The sequence below is a fragment of the Aulostomus chinensis genome, chromosome 11 (assembly GCF_037954235.1).
Source record: "Aulostomus chinensis isolate RoL2024-O1b breed Wild chromosome 11, RoL_Achi_v1.0, whole genome shotgun sequence".
Lineage (NCBI taxonomy): Eukaryota > Metazoa > Chordata > Actinopteri > Syngnathiformes > Aulostomidae > Aulostomus > Aulostomus chinensis.
In genome coordinates, this window is record NC_141330.1 from 1,779,372 (window position 1) to 1,797,393 (window position 18,022).

Below are 18,022 nucleotides of genomic sequence, written 5' to 3' on the forward strand. Positions count from 1 at the left end.
CACAACAGAAGTCTATGACGCGGGCAACTGAAAACATGGAGATGCGACACGTTTGGCCTCCAAAGTGTTGTATGATTTACACATAATCCTGTCAGATCACACGTCCACATCAAATGAATACCCCAATGTCCATTAACATCAACGCAATTCGATTTTTGAGAAATATTCATCTGAACTGTGGGTGACGTCCCACATCAGAAGAACGAGACGACGACTGCAGCAGCGCAGGGAAAGGACATGAACGCCGCACGTCGATACAACAAGATCTAATAACCAGGAAGATGTGAAGCCTCGTGACCACGGTGTCGACATGTATCGATCAATCCTTGAAAGCTCCCTGGCCTTTTTCCCCCAGTTAGCATCATACTTATATAGAATAAACATGTATAGACGAACACTTTGAGCCCAAACTGCAGACTCACTTCTGAACTCGGTAAAACGGTGAATCCCTGAGGTTTGAGGAAATGAGGAGTCGGACCACCACATCATCTCTTTTCATTCTTTTCACTAACAGTTGCCTTGCATGTCAGAGTCTTGTATGTGCATCATATTTATGTCTGCATGTGTTGACTTATGGGAGATTACTTCCTAACACAAGGTTTGTGCAAGCTTTTACAGATGTGCACACAAAGTACAGAGGGGAGGAAGCGCTGGAAATATTCCGCTGACCCCTGTTCTCCATTATCTGAGACGAAGCATCCTTGATTTATGTGCCCAGTTCTACCAGCCGCTTCATACTTGGGAGCGTAACTACAAATTGATGTTTTATTTTGGTGTGATGATACGACTTAAGCCTCAAAAAACCTGTCAGCTTTGGAAAAGAAGCACGATAAATTCAACCGTGAAGCACGGAAATAACACGGCGGCAGTGGGTGGCATCGCCCTTCAAGACGAGCTGTGAAGACAATTCCATCTCACATCTGGTTTATTTTAAGAATTCTGTCATTTCCATCTTTCATTATACGACAAGGTCGACCCTTAAAAGTGTATATATGCATCTACAGTTACATATACACTTTCTCCTGCGACTCGTGGCTCGAAACATTGAATATAAATACTCCTTCTGTTTTACTGCTGATGCACACACGCGCACACGGACACACACACGCACGCACACACAGCCAGTCAATCCCACCAATGGCGCAGTTACCACCAAGAGAGATCTGAAGTGACGGCCACACGCAAAACAAACAGGCCTCACTCGTACAGTTGAATACACACGTTATAATATGGTAACGGCGGTCAGCAGGGCGGTTACGGCGCAGGGGTCAAAATGACAGAGTGTGTGTGAGTGCCACACCAAAGCAAACACACCTTCTATCAGAGCATCGGCATCATAATTACAACCTAATTATAAAAAGGTTCAATCTTGTGTGCATTCAAAACAAAGAGCTCCTTTCTTTTCCTAAACATCGCCTTCTTTCTTGTGATCCTCTTCTCTCCATTCTCTCTCCTCCACTTCTCCTAATCCCTCTGTTTCTCCTGTTCATCTCCTCTCGTCTTCTGGGCTTATTTTCTCTCCTCTTCCACCCTTCCTATTCCTTTCTTTAAATTTCTACCCTCTCACCATCTGTCCCTGATTTCACTCTTCCTCCTCCCCCGTTCTACTCTCTCATCAACCCTCTCTCTGCTCGTCTCGAAAGCAACCAAAAAAAAAAACAACTACCTGACAAGAACAAATCTGTTCTCAGTCCTTCCATGAGAACACGGTGTGGTGGAATTAGGGGTGTCCGGGTGGCCTAGAGGGCTAAAATAGTGGTTCCCAATCCCAGACCCACGCACAGGTGCCAGGCCGCAGGGAAACCAGATGATTTGGCAGAAACGAATGAATAATGACATAGCTCCGCTGGCAGCGATGAGCTGTAGTGCAGGAGTAACCTTCAACTTGATGCAGTGCTGTATTTCAGTTCAAGGATTTTCAATACCAGTCGGGTTCTGAGACGAGGCGGTGCCCAGGGTTCCCCTGTTTCTCTAGGATGTGCAAGTCAAGCAGTCAGCAAAAACATCAGACACCCTCCAACATAAAAGACACCCAAAGTACAACACCTGGCAGAATTACATGAAAGTGCCACCGACATTAAGCTGGCATTGACAGAGTCCGACAGCTTTCGCATATTTACCAGTAAATAGTGTTGTTGATTTCCTACCAAGGGCGAGGACGTGCTGAAATAACCTCACACAACGTTGCTGGTCGGCATCGGCCTGGCAAGCCCATCGGACTGCGTTCTCACTGCTCCCCTGCCCCCCTCCAACAGTAATGTAGCCCTTGATTGGCTCAGATTTGTCCCGTTAAAAGGGTTTCTATGGAGTTTCTCCTCAGTCGATGTGAGGGTCTGAGGGCAGAGGATGTTGTTAGGATGCCATGTGAAGCCCTTGGAGACAAACTGGTGGTGAAAACGGGCTCTACAAATAAAACTGCCTTGCCTGACAAATTAGTGAGAAATGGTGTCTCGGGAGGCAGCAAGCGGTGGCGCTGGAAGAATAAACAGCTGTAGGTGGACTTATTGCAGGAGAAAACTCATTAACAGCAGTTAAAGAACACCAGGAGGAAGCACGAGCTGAGTTTTGACTGTTGGGTTGGGCTGAAGCTGATTGGCTGAAGGAGTTTGTCTGTCCAGGCCACAGGATGGATCCAGACCAGAGACCAGATGCCAAAGGTCTCATGAGGCTAGTCCACCATCATCCTGACTGCTGGGTTAGAACACAGGGGTGCTGTCACATGGTCACCCTCCCTTTTTGTCCAAGGCACTCTGGTCTGATTGAACTAGTACTCAGTGGGACCAACATAATTTCACTGGTACCCTTAAAAGTAGTTCAGTAGAGCACCTTAACAAACACCAACAAACTTAGAAGCCAATTCAAAAACTTCCATCTTTTCTTACCTTCTGTAACAAGTGTTGATAAAATGAGCTCATGAGAAGATGTTTGTTTGTTTGTTTGTTTTAGAAGTGTCTGAATTTAAACAATTCCACAAACCTAATTTGGGAATTCCCATTCTTTGAGTCAATAAAGGCAACACTGTTCAACAGCAATCTCTTAAACAAACTGAGGAAATCTTTGGAAACGCTTGGAGTCCGGCTGCATTTTTAAAATGTTTCCCGTTGGTTACAACTATTACGGATAATTAGGAGCGGTTATGTGGAGCCTCCAGGACAGCTTGCTGGATTGCCTCTACAACTCCCGGAGGACCGGTTGAGATCTGGTGATTGATGATTCACAGTCACATTTTCTTACTCAAATCCTTTATTGACCCCTTGTGCTCTTCATGTTTTCCACTCACTTATTAATCTCATAGCTCTCTGCATGTCATGTTCTTGGGGGTTGGAATCGTATTCTACATTATTTCAAACCGAGTGACTTGGTTTGGCAGCAACTTTCCTGGTAATTTTTCAGGCAACACCTGTTTAAACCCAACCATAAAAGTAAGGACACTTATATAAGAAAGACACAGACAGACAAAGGGAGGCAGACGGAGAGAGGGTGGGCAGCGATCCAGCAGAGGCAGCTGTGAGGCTGGAAGCCAGGAGGAAAGCGTGAGGAAACTCTGAGGTGATCCCTGGGATCCATCTTCGTCTGCACGAGACTCTTAAAGGGGAACTCGAGCGATTTTACGAGTCTGTTTAGGTGTTACGAAGGTGCGTATGTGAGAAAAGGATAAAGTTGAATAAAACTTTGGGGGCTCTAACGGGATCTGTGTGAATCCTCTTGAGGCACCTTCAGCTGAGGCTGAGAAATGTTTGAGGCTGGCAGGATAAGGCTGCATTAGCCACAGCTAGCAAAGCACACACATTTGTGCAGTCCGGTGAATCAAAGTATTGTGGGTAATGTAGAGGTCAAGTTTTGATTTTTTTTATTGGACTGTTCATGAGCACACTAATGCTCTTGGATTAAATCTTTCACAACTTGTAAGACTTCTGGAGATCCACCAAAGGGTTCGTTGGCATCTCTCGACAAAGGAACCTTTACTGACTGGCAGGAAGCAGGTCTGACAGTGTCACTACATGTCAGCCTGTTAACAATAAACTGACAACCAAACATGGACACAGAAGACTGCAGCTGTAGTCTGGTGGGAGTCGCAGGCTTCCAGCCATGTGGTATTTTAATGCGGTTTTGATTGTTGACAGAAATCATGTCCCAATAAAAGTGTCTTTTGTTGCGCTGGCACATCAAGTCTTGAAATTACAGCAGACTTCCAAGAGTAATTTAAATAATCTAAATAACGTCTGGAACAGATAGCAGAGGTTCACTTTAAAAGCGGAGGCTTTCTAATTCTAAAATTGAAAGCAGATATCAGTAGAAAGTACTTGGCCGCTCCTCTGCAATCCCTCCCAATCCTCCCCTCTGGATCTTTCCTCCACTCTACTTTTTGCTTTCCTTCATATCCTTTTTTATTTCCTCTTTCCATCTGCCAGGTCTCCAGTGTATTTTAGTGCAAGTGTAATACGCTCAACAACAAAAAAGGTCCTACACTAACCTGAACCAGATTCAAAAAGATTTCTTGCTGTACAGAAATGGGTTGTTTATTGCTTCGTGCTCCAAAAGGTTACACAGCGAACTTTTATCGACTGCATTCAAACACTATTCCAGAGGTGCAGGCCTATGTAGAGAAACTGTGCTGCATGTGGAGATAAGAATCAGGCTTGAGGTGGACGCGCCTTCCCAGATACCATCTCGTTCTACGGCGCTAAACCGCCAAAAATACGCTTCAAAAACACCGTGCGAGGATGTCGGGGTGGCACAGACCAACTTACCAAAGACACAGCCTCAATTACACTCATGCATTTTGGCTATCGAACAAAACATGTTGGGCTGCTTTGGGGTTGCTGTTTCTGAAACAGCAACCCGACAGGCCACAGTCAGACAGAGAAGTCATGACAATTTCTTCTTTTGTAACATTTTTAGCGTCGTCTGGTTCACTCAACAACACTGCAGCTGTAAGGTTGCCATTGGTCGATTATTTCAGTTGTCATTCTCCTCCCCTTCAACTGTCTGCGGTCCTCAATGTCCTCCTCGCTACGTACAGCGAACTCCGACCCAGCCAGCACGTAGCAACGTCGCCAGGGAAAATAAGCTGAGGGCGCTCCATCTGTAGGCACGCCGTTACGACACTTGTACACGTAAAATACTGGGTAGAACTCCTGAGATCCCAACACTGAGGCGTTTTTGGGTTTTTTTTGCACTTTCACGTTCACTTGTTTGTTCGTTTGTTTTGTGCACTCCCAGCTCTGCCCTCCGAGCTCTAAGCTAAAAGGAACGCGTCATGTGACCCCGATTGTACTGAACTTCATGAACAAATGAACCTACCTCCCACTTGACGTCATGAACGCGTTTATGGCCCAAATCACTCATTTCAAGTCTTCTTCAATACATCATCAAATTCATTTTATAAATGATTTCCTATTCAAATATAATTGATGCTAGAACTCGAGGGTGTGGCTAGGAGTTGTGGGTCTACCTTCTTCCATAAACATGGTTATTTCTGGCTCAAAATAATCAAGCTGGTGATGCCCAAAATGCCAAACTGTTGAACTATAGTCAACAAATCCATTTGTAATGTCGCAGTGACCCGGATTTTATAGTCTTTTATTTTGACCCCCAAAACAAAATCTCTGCCATAAACATCCTGATGTTCTGAGTTGACACAAAGAAAGATGGAAGCAGATTTCTGCTCAGCACCTCATCCACTGATGCTGGCCTCACTCATCAGTGCTAACAGACACGGGGGCGATGTGCCTGCTGAATCTGGGAGGTTGGTGGGAGAGCGCCAGCATCATCCCGTCACTCTTTATCCCTCTCTGTCTGTTTCAGCTTCTCCGTTGTGGTCGTCGGTGAAGACAGGACAAGTCTGGAACCCATGACTGCTCTAGCCTGCTGTAGTCTACCACACATACCTGGGCAGCTGTGCTCCGAAAAGGTTTTAGTGTCCATAATTAAAAGCATGTACTGATGTTTTTTAAATGATCAACAATTTTCAAGATATCGCTGTGGAGACGTGAATATTTTTGCATTATTCTTGGATGAGAAAAGACGGCGTAGAAATGCACCGCTAGGTTCCGCCCTGGCAGACGGCGCAGGAAGACACTCTTTGCAGTTCTCACATATTTGGATCCTTCAAGAAGAACGATTCTATTTACTGTTTTTGTTTTAACTTCACGTCTGGTGAATCTGAATGAAAGCTGATGGCTACCAAGAGTGCACCGTTTGCTAAGGATGTAACCAGGGTTTAAACACTTATTCCATTATTTGGGGACAAATTCTGAATTTCATTCTTTCTCTCAAACATTTGTATGCTCAAAAAAGATTGGAGACTAAAATTCCTTATCAGCCATGTGGCTTGATACAAAAACATTTATTCAAGTAAATTCAGCTTAATTTTTGTTTCCTTTCGATGCATGACTACAGCACATCTCCTCGAATACACAAGAATTAATAAAGTGAGTTGTCATGACTTATCATTTTCAAGCTTGTTTTTATTTTCCAAAACTTCTCAGGCCTAGGAATTGAATTCCATTTTCCAGGTTTTGGCCCCAGGGGGGAAAGCCTGGGCCACCCTGTTGAATCTGACCTGTGACGAGGGTTTACCTGAAGCGTATGGCAGGAAACAGCTGGGGTTGAACTCCAGCTTCTTCATGAAGCGGATCTGGCCGTTATCACGAAGACAGTAGAGATTCCTTTCACCCAAGACGAAGATGGAGGAGGAGGAGTGAGAGAAGGAGGGAACCAAGAGGTCGAGGGCTTGTTCTCCCAGGACCAGCATCCAGTCAGGCTGGAGACAACACACAGTTCACACATCTTCACACCAGAACAAAAGCCGACAAGGCCCCAGACACAGGAATGAAGTAAGAAAGGGCAAATCGGCCGTCTTATCTCTTTACTTGTCTCATCAGCTTTAAGCGTGTTCAGGGTAAGAGGTGCTGGGACTCACATTCAGCCTCTTGCCGCCAGTCTTGAGAGGCAGGTCGGGATCCTGTCGACTTTCTGCTTCCGTAGCAACAGCCAAGGTCTCATACCTGAGAGTCAGCGAGACAAATTGCTGTTTATACAAACAGGCCACGTCTCTATGAATCATGTTTGAACCACTGTCAGAGCGGAGCCGTGGATCGCTCAGCGTCTCACATGTAAATGATTCCCTCAGCTACATTTCAGGACAAACTCAAGGGTATCTAAGAGATGTGTCACAAATCTATCAGCATTTCTGGGAGTCAGACTATTTGAAGGAACACTTTGCTGTTTGTACCTTTGAGTAACTATTTATTTAACTTTGAGGCAGGCGGATTCTCTTGAGAACAGATTATGCCAGGCTCCTACAGTGGTTTGGACCTATCGTGACGATGTTTACCTGCACTTAATATTCCACTATTATTCCGGTGTTTACCCTCATGCCGAAAATGACAATACTCCTACTAAGGAAATGTAATTTTCCATGAATATATGAATCCTATTTACATCCATCGGTGATGATTCTGACTGGCTAGTATTTTATTGCTCGTTGGTAGCCTGCACGGTTGCATGAACGCAGCACATTTACATATCTGGCCAAAAACAGGGATGAAAGTATGTGCTGGAAGGGTGTAACCTGCTGTAAAAACCAGACCTGAGACACATACTCCCAGTATGCTGTCCACACATACAAATACTCCTGAAATCCAAATACTGGGATATACCACATGTGTTAATCAGAAAATACTCAGGGAAAAGGCCAAATTCCAAAAATGTACTGTTTATATGACCCGTACCAAATCTGGAGTATTGTTATATCATAATATTGGTGTGTGTGTGTGTGTGTGTATAAATGTATCCACTGTGGGATACGAGAGACAGAAGTAGCACAGTTTGCTTGACAACAGTGATGATGGTCTCCAAGTAAATTAACAAGATGCAACAATTTTATAAGAAGTGGAATAATTCCTTTTTGAAAGAAGAGACACGAACGGCACTGAGGGGTTTTTATTGATGCGAAGAAGGTTTCCTCCTTTCTCTCAACTGCTTGAAGTCAGCTTGTAAAAGAGCTTTTTCATCTTATCGCCTGCCATGTGTTTCTGGAGAAGTTGGCCTTTTGGAGTTTTACTGTGAAACAACTTTGTAAATCTGAACCGAGAGACAAATCGTGATGGTTCTCAGTGTGGTAGAGGAGGAGCTCATTGAAAGGTTCCCATCATATAATCCCCACCAGTCGAAAGTTCCTATTCGAAACTCTTTGGTTCCTAATGTATTTATTCAACCACCAGCCCAAGACCACAACAATATCACTTATTTTCCTGAGGGGAACTCAGTCTGTCAGGCCGCTGCAGGGATCATACCACACGTAATTCATTTACAAGTCCAACACTGTGGAAAATGTTCATTATGAGCCGATTCCACAGCGAGTGGATTATGTTCTCCTTTTCCTTTACAGCTTCTGTCAGCGCCGTCAACACGCAGCTGAGCTGCCGTTCCCCGGAACTGTGGTCTATCGCTTTTAATCAGCAAGCTGTTAGCCACTAGTTGAGGATAAAGTGGTCGGACTGATCGGGGGACAGTTGATTTTGGCATCTTCAGCATCAGGACTTTTCCAGTAAGAGGTTGGCAGCCACAGCAGCCTGGCAAGAATCAGTGGTCCTCCTCAAACACCTGGATGAACAGAGAGCTCCGACCTGGCCCGACGCAGAACCGCAGACCACTAAATAACCGCTGATGAATCCACTCGCAGTTTTCTCACTAGATATTGGATATAAGGACCACAAATCAGTGCGAATCAATTCTGGCAGGTCTAAAATATCACTTACACATAAAAGCCATTTCCAAATATGGCTGCCAAATTATGTGCATCACTATTAAATACCAGCCATCTTTAAACTGAGGGGGACAATGACTTCTCCTTCAGCACTGTTCTGCTTTTTTGACAGTAACAAAGACGACGAAAGAAGTCAGAGAGAGGAGATCGGGACTTGTTTCACCTGCCCTCTAGAGTGCCCCTCACAGATGACTTCACCACTTATGGCAAAATAGAAGTAGTAGTGTAACGAGGTACATGCAACAGTCGGTGTTGAGCTGACACAGCGCTGTGGGGAGAGACGTCTGGCTGACAGGGGACAGATGTCAACGCGAGACTGTCCTAGCATTCATGCAGTCTTGGCAAAAACTGAACGTGATGAAAGGAAGTTCTTTTGGTCTTTGCTGTCACTCACGCTAGAAACTGCAATCAGCATGTTGTTTATAAGCTCTGAGCATGAAAGTAAAACATGTCATTTTTACTTCAAGAATTTGGAAGTGCACGAACACACCAAAATCTGAATAACAATCCGAGGAGAGCGCGAATGCAGGATGATCACTCCTGTCCACGAGTACACGGAGTACGTCTCTGCAAGGACATACAAACGCCCGTCGATTAGCCCAAGCTGAGAAGCTGATTTTGTCATTTTTCAAAAGCCAGACCTTTGGAATATTTGCACGGAACACTAAAGACAGTAGCTAGCTGCAGAGATAGCAACAGCTTGTTATTAAGTTCATTAGTAGCTTGTTAGCTTCATAGTCTTTCCAACATATGCAGGAGAAGTTAAAAAATGTTCAATACAGCCGCGGCAAATACTTGATTGAAAATTGAAAGGGACGACCTTTGCGGACACGTTGGAGATCAGAAAGTTTTCCACAGGAAATGAACGGACTTCCTGTGCATCATAGGGACTTACCCCGCGCGCTCAGCGTACTCAAACAAAACATCAGAGGCTGAAAAAAGACACCATCACATTAACATTCCACCACTGTAATGAATCTTTACGTTACCCATAACAGAGGGGTGAGTTATGTCCGTAGTGGACGTCTGCCTCACCAAGAGACGTTGCACTTGATCTTCATCGATTCACTTTCTTGTAGAAGACTAAACCGTCACATCACTCCTTACTCCTTACTGCACTGCCAGAGCATTTCGATTAAACTGACCTTTGATGAGAAATGGTGATCAGACAAATGAGACCTCTTTTCTTATTTTATGTCATATCTGTTCATTTCCAGCACAGCTTAAGTTTCAAATAATGAGGTAAACATATGCAAAGTAATCCCTGAGGGGAAAAAAGCTCAGACATCAGTCTCCTCGGAAAAATTAGGCTTCCAACATTTTTTACTGCTTTCGTGTGGAGAAGACGTCAGCTGGTCAGTGGGGGGGGGGGGGGGGGGTACATGCACAGTCGCAGTTGAGTTACAGTTACAGCTCGATTCGCACATTTAACTGATTTCTTTCGCTCTCCCCGTGTACAAGAACTAGGAGAGTTTGATTTATTCAGCAAAGTGTGTTCACTACAAGAACAGTAGGTGGCGATACGCCCTCCTACAGCTGGTTGCCATCAGACGTTCTTGCGTTCTACCTTTCGATCAGAAACCAAAAGTGTTAAGCAGAATGAATCGGCGTCCCTGACAATCAGCCGACTGGTTCAGACTACAAAAGAAAAAACACAATTCTTTAAGCGGAGACAGCAAAAGTATGTTTCCTCGTCTGTCCAAAAATGCTGTCGCCCACACGGATGATGCCCCTGATCAACTTCCAGAACCACAGACGGACCAACAGAACATGCACAAAACCACGATTCCAAACCACACCACCAAGGTGTATGAGGCTGAGTTTGAAAACTATGTTTTCAGTTAGACTCAACCAATACTTCCGCTTTTTCCAATGTCATGTAAACACGACGTCTCTGTGACACTGATGTGGTGGTCATCTGTTTGGGCTACAATGTTTGCCGTTTGCTAGCTCTTAATAGACATCCAGAAATGGTTAAATAAGAAAAGAGAGAGGGAGAAGTGTAAGGAGAAGTCCCTAAAAGAGACAGCACCTTAAACAGCTTACTTGAGACAGAGCATGATTTAAATGGCCATATTAAAGGGCCAGAATCAGATAATAAAGATTCTTTTGAGCTGTAAATCATGCAAAGCTACTACAGTTGAGTCCCAGAATAAAAATACAGAGCTGAAAATGAGCATAATAGGTCCCCTTTAACGAGTGCTCTATGGATGACTGCCAATGAAGAAAACTTTTCATCACACCGTGACCATTTCCTGAAGAAGAAAATTGACTGAAAATTATATTCAACATGTCAGGGGTTTTACGCTTTTGTAGCAGCACTGCTCCACTCCTGCATGAATTACTGGATTAAATTCAGTCTCATAATACTAAAATAATACCCTAAAATAACTGATATTTCTGCTCCACCTTTCAATTAGATGTTTCGCTAATGATGGGATGTGAGGGAGCACGAATTAAGACTACACATGCAAGTTTAGTTCTGACCATTAACAGAAGTCTTATGAAAAAGGGTAAAATCATACAAAGCTCTGTGTGTAGAGCAGAAAAACCACAGAAATCTGATTATTTGCCCACATGGCAAACGCAGGGGGAGGAGACACACAGCAGCAGACATCAACCTGGAACTTTGGTAAGACCTACACCAAGGAGGTCATGAATTTGGTGTAGTTTGCCAGTTTGTCTGTCACAAGAATTATGCAAAATTTTGAGAAAAAAAACTGTGGTGGAGGCAGAACCCATTCAATTCTAGGGCAAATTGGCCATGGCGCCCCCTAGTGGGTCGACCCATCCATCTCAGACCTCAGATCAAAAATACCTTAAGGGGTACGGCGATGACTGTGAGAGTTTGTTTCCCAGCGTTACCGTGGCGAGGTGGCCATGTGTGATATTTCCCAAGAGAAAAGGCCCTGAAGACATCAGCAAGCTGGATTAAAGTCACAGCACCGCCTATTGACTACAGGAAGAAAGCCTGAGGGAACGCAGTGACATTGTGTTGTCTTCACCTGATGTACTACAACATCATATACTGTAGAGCGTGTGTGTGTGTGTGTGTGTGTGTGTGTGTGTGTGTGCCATATCAATCACCATGTGGCGTTTAGGACACTGAGGTTAAGGAAACAGTCCTCTGGTACATGTGAAAGAGGAGCTCTCTGAAAAACTCCACATACTAACACACTCGTTTACCTTCAACATATTCATCACGCCGCCATATACACACAGTGTGCACACTTGGACGAACCACCACTGACTCTGTACACACAACTGTACAAAAACACAGTACATGCATATGCTCCCTCTGTGCCATAGATAAACACAAACAAACATCTCAAAACTGGCGCCAGTGCACAAATCCACACACAAATGCACACGCACGCACACACACACGCACGCACGCACACATACACACACACACACAACTCAAGTGCTCATTCATCAGGGCAGGAGAGGCTCCAACAGGCTAAATAAACGGAGCTCAGCACAACAATTTGAGCAGTCACTTGATATTACGTGTATAACAGCGAAGCCCTGGCCAGCCTCCTGATATAGAAAATACTCAACAGGAACAAGCCTTGAATAAACCACAGACTGCTTGTAGCAAAGATTTTCTGATCATGGGAGTCCTGTAAATGTTTGGGTATCAAACTCAGATTTTGATAAATATTTGTCCTTAAGCACCTCCTGCTGCTGTGAAAAGGACAGTTGAGACTCCACTCAGTTTTTGACTGATTGTCCACCACCAGTTTCTGTGTTGTGACAATCTTTTGCATCATGACGTGCAATTTCATTTTGCTAAAACTTTTTTCCAAGTTAACATTCCACTAAAGGAAAGTGTCTTTTTAATCCAAGTGAGTGTTTTTGAGTTCTGCAAGGAAAAAAAAAAAGATATTTTTATATGAAGTTGTGTGTATCTGCAGAATGTGCAACACACACACACACACACACACACACACACACACACACACACACACACACACATACGCACACACCCTAACGGGAGCAGTGTGCATGAGCCTTACAATGCCTTTACGATGGGGAAACTTCAGTGTTGTCGAAACTTAAGTCAGTGAATGAACCAAATAAACCATCCAAGTCGCCACTGTCTGCAGATGAGCACTGCAATATTCAGACGCGTGACAAATTCAAGGAGACGAGAACGCCCTTCCCTCCAGAACAGAGCGAAGGGCTCGATGAGTACGAAGTGTTAATCACACGGCCTTCAGAGTAACCAGAAACACTTCCAGCAGCCCTGAGGTGGCATTTTCCTTCTCTTTTTTCTCATTTTATTCAAGTTTACTGTTACCTGTCAAATGGTTTGTTGGTCTGTGGTTTGCACACAGCGTACAAGCAGCCTGCTGGCCTTACAGGTTAGTAGGCAGTAAAAAACAGGTAAGAACAAATTTGGCCGTCACGAATCCCACACAGGATTTTCTTTACGATTAAGATTCTTTTGCCCTCTAAAAGCTTAATGTTCAAACAAATAAAGAGTAAAACATGACAACAACTACCGGATGTATCTTGACAATCCCCATCAGTTTTAGGAAGGATAAAAAAAGACCATCTGTATGATGGCCTTCATGGAGGGCTTCAGTGTGATGCCAGAATGATCTGCCTCATTTTTGGAGAGTCCAAGTGGATTTGAACGTTCGGCAACGTCCAGAAAATGTTGGAACACATTTAATTTGAGCTAATTGTTACAAGGCAACTTTGCATTGCAGCAATTCAAGTTAGCTTCTCATTTAAGAACACAGCAAGATTCAAAGATTATTGAGGAGGGCTATCTAAAACCTACTTGTAGCTCTCCAGTTGACATGCAGAAGACACGGTGAGGAAGCTGTCAGTTCTGGGGTTGTAGACCAGCGGGCCGGGCAGTAGGAACCCAGGGAGGAACCTGCCAAAGGAGTAACTGTCCTGCTCGAAGAACATCAGCATTCCATCCATAGACTGGATGCACAGGGAGTGGTGTCCTGATGGAGGGGGCGAGAGAACAAAAACCTTTTTGACAATCAGACATCGATATTCTGAAAAACTGCAGCTCTATCAAGGTGGCAATTAGACGCCTGCAGCAGCTGTGTGTACAACCATGATTTCAACTAAGAAAGAACGACAGACCGGATGACCAAGAAAGAGTGGAGTCAAACCCGGTGTCATTCCAAGAGGAGTTACAGCATATTTCATCATTTGTCTGGTAACACTGCTGATAAACACTGATGTACAAACTCCCAGCACCACCGTACGGTGTAATCCACGTCTTCTTTGTCCAGCCCAACACTTTGACTGCAGATAAAAACTAACTCACTATTACACTCCTGGTTCACAGTAGCACAACTTTATGGTTGTATCACTTTATGAGGGTTTTTGCAGGAATATTATTTCTTTTGGAAACACAGATTTTATTGAAAAAAAACCCTCTTTTAAAAATGTACTTAAAATGTATTTAATTGTATTTTATTGTATTTAAAATGCATGTAAATATGAATACCAAATAGTATCAAATCGTTGACCGACTGCTCATTGTTTATGATCGATGGGGAACATTTCTTGGAATCGCCCATCCATCCCTGCTACACAGGCATCGCATTTTTGGTTGGATGTTCATGTCAACACACGGCTGTGACAGAGCGGTTCCAGTATTTAACAGCAGCGCCAGCAATCCTGAACCACTCGCAAGGCTTCTGTTTAATTTCAGCTGTGATGTTGTGTTGTGCCGAGGTGTGTTTCTCTCCCCCTGGCTGAATCTGATATCTCCATTAACACCTCTCTCTCACACACACACACACACACACACACACACACCTGGCTAACCGTATGAATGTGTGCAAGAGCTTGTGTTTATTGGAAAGAGCTCGATGGAGGACATACTAAGCCCTAACACATGCAAACACACAGCAACACACTAGGCTATAAAGCAGTGGGACTTTGTGACCAGAGAACTATAATTAGGCCTCAATGCGCTATTAAAACTTGCACTGCCATCAGCTAGAGGTCAGGGAGACCGCCACCTACAGTGCAGCGCGCGCACACACACGCACACACACACACACACACACACACACACACACACACACACACACACACACACACACACCTCTCAGCAGGGATTTAAAAAGAAAAGCCGCACATACTCCTACACACCTATTCTTTGTAAACAAGTGTGTGTGTGTGTGTGTGTTTGAATGATGAACTAAATTCAGGGTGGCCGTTAACACACTGAAGGACAAGGTCTCTCGCGCCGCAGCCACACCCTTCCAGTGCAAGTGTTTGCAGCTGAGTGTTTGATCGCGAGCCAACAATAGAATAGAATTTGAGTGCCGGCAAGAAGGCAGATATACATTCGTGCATGTGTGTACGTGTGTATTGTTATTTGTTTTGTCAATTGCACTGAGTAATTCTGTTTAGACAACTGTAATGACTTTGAGGTCCACATGATGCGTTTCACCACAGAATGTCTCAGGTCGATTGTACGCCAGCATGTGGCTCAACAAAGCTCGAGATTGTTTTAAAGCTTTTCTTTAAGGTATTTTAGAGTGTATCGTTTCCTAGAAAACAACTGAAAAATGTTAATGACTCATTTGGCACTCAGGGCAAACACTAATTTTGTGTCCAATAAAATTTCTGTGTCCCTCACCCATGACTGTAATGTCTGCTAGGTTCTGCAAGCTTGCTAGTTTGAACCTGTTCCCCTTCCCTCCACACACAAGGTGAAATATAGTTCATGCCCAAGAAACCGATAAGGGTCTGTGTCCAAAATGAAGTGAATCAGGCACACATCCTCCTCGCTCTACAGCAGGATATCGCCATTTCCACACCAGCCTCCTTTGGTCTGAACTTTTTGACCCTTTACCAAAATTAAAAGTATAGAAGCACCCTGGTCCTCCTGAAAGTCAAGACTCAGACCATTTCCAGCATTTTGTTCGACGTTTGAAAAGAAATGGACCAAATATAGGAAGTGAACCAAAAAAGTTGAGTTTAATTGGCTCACACTCAGGACGACTCAGGCTCTAAGTGTATAAACGAGTAAAATGGCGAGGGAACGCTATGCTGTAGTTAGGCAGTCTCAAGTGACATCCCAGGATCGTCTTCAAGGACTACAGTGGATAGGACAGGCGTGGATACAATTGCAGGAATTTTGGGAGTGGAAGGTGAGCAGGTTAATAACAGGATTTGTAAACATGAGGGAAAAAACTCTGAAAAGCAACGTCAGTGGCCTCTCTATTCCGACCACGTGACATTTGTTTACAATGTCTGGTGTTTTTCCTAATGAGAGGCCGGACAGGGACCTACCATGATGAAATGATCAGGAAGTAAAGTCCTCCTTAATGGAAGTGTTTCTGCTGTCCTTCAGACGTGTCAGCCCTCCAGAAACAGCTGGACGAGCGCACTATCCCCCAGACAAACACTTGACAGATTTGTCAGTTGTGTGGTAATCGTTTCCCACCCAGAGGAGCAGCACAAAAGTTAAAACAACACACACCCAGACAGGCTGACACGGCGCAGTATCATCAGTGAGAAAAGTGCTTGGTATTGAAAACGAGAGCCAAGCTGAGCCAGAATAGCATCTGTGCATGTGCACTTTCACACACCCACACCCTGGTGTAACGTGTCAAAGAGGCCAGTATGAGACGGCTGCTGCTCAGACGCAGCAGAGGAAACAGGCCGGTATTACTGTCATTAATAAGACATGTTGAACAAGCACACGGAGCCGCCAACAAAGCACAGAGGCTGGCGGCGCTCTGCAGAGGGCAGAGCCTTGCCTGGCTCAGAGAGAGAGAGCGAGTGCACAGGTACATGTGAGTGTGTGTCCATGTAGGCGTACCAACCACAGAGCAAAACCTGTCAGAGCCAGTCTTCACTCAAAGTGTGTATACCAGGTACTGATGACGTTGAACACCTCCACATGTTCCAAGGACACCAAATTACCCAAGATGTTTGACACACTTGTTTTATAGAGCTTTTCAAAACTTTCAGAGTAGGAACAATGACGCTAGGACCCACCTGGCACGTACAGGAGTACATAGTTCCACCTAACCAGAGTGCAGTCGACTGGGCAATCTGTCAAAGTGCAGGTCACATTTTTGTAGGTACTACCATACCTAAATGTACATAAACTACACAGACCACCTCCGGATGTGGTCTATACGATTGGATCTCATCTCAACATTTGCACATGACGTTAAAACACATCTTGGGTGATCAGATTGCCATTGGATAAAAGTTGACCACATGAAAGCAGCTGTCGACGCAAACAGACATGCAAGAGGACGGGATGTGATCAGCCGTTCAGGAACGCATTGTGACGCTGAACAAAAGACTCGATGCAACTATATTGTCAATCCATATAATAACAACTACGTGGGCGGCAATATGGCTGAGCATAAGACTGCTTCTTCAGCATATGAATGAACGCCATCTTCAGAGATTAAATCAAAATTTAGTTTGTTTTTTTTCACCCGTGGGCTAAACAGGGCGATCGGCTCTAAATGTGACCGCTGGAGACACATAAATACCAGATGTAAAAGTAATCAGGTTATTCTGGATAGAAGCTGTATTTTAATGCCAAGTGTGGAGGGATTCAGGAGTGTCCTGCATGCGTCTTGGTTGCATTCATGCCTGCACTTAAGAGCTGTCCACATGTGGTCGGATCACCTAAGTAGCATGTTAATGCCAGGCCTGAACAGGGCCCAAGTCACTGTAATGTCCTCTGAAGTGATGGAAACATGGCTGTGTTTGTGTGGTGTGTGTGTGTGTGTGTGTGTGGCCTGAATGCGACCCAAACCCAAAGGCAGCCCAGCTATTAGAGGCAGCATTAGTTCAGAGCTGCTATTACGGTGCCTACAGCACAGCTAAATGTCCTCTATTATAGACTGACACACACACATGCGTGTTCACGTGCAACGGCAGACATTACAAATACACCCCCATCCCCCACACACCCCCGCCCCCCCAGGGGAGATTCAACTGGTCTGGCCTCCAAGCAATGGCCATCACTCTCTCCTCCCGCCATTGTGTTCGTCTATGATTATATATCTCTGTATCCCACTGAAAATCATTGAGCCTGTGTGTGTGTGTGTGTGTCCACTCATCAGCTCATTTTCATGTAACGTCTGTGACAAATGGTGAGGAGAATTGGTCAAACACTCCCAGACTCTTCAGAGGCTGATGACCAAGCAGCTAGCGATAACCCCCGTAACGTTGCCAGCTGTGTTACAGGTCATCATTTTGATTATCATCTATCAACACTGTTAGGCA

General features: G+C 44.5%; 1 protein-coding gene across 3 annotated transcripts in view; it reads right to left on the reverse strand.

Moving 5' to 3' along the window:
* Positions 1-18,022, reverse strand: part of bbs9 (Bardet-Biedl syndrome 9) — a 154,521-nt gene that overhangs the window by 127,245 nt on the left and 9,254 nt on the right. For all 3 annotated transcript variants that reach the window (XM_086217639.1, XM_086217640.1, XM_086217638.1), the window contains 3 exons: positions 13,566-13,740; positions 6,926-7,010; positions 6,583-6,766 (listed from right to left, as the gene is read on the reverse strand). In XM_086217639.1, coding sequence (XP_086073765.1) covers positions 6,583-6,766; positions 6,926-7,010; positions 13,566-13,740 — 444 coding nt within the window. The remainder of the gene's footprint in view (positions 1-6,582; positions 6,767-6,925; positions 7,011-13,565; positions 13,741-18,022) is intronic.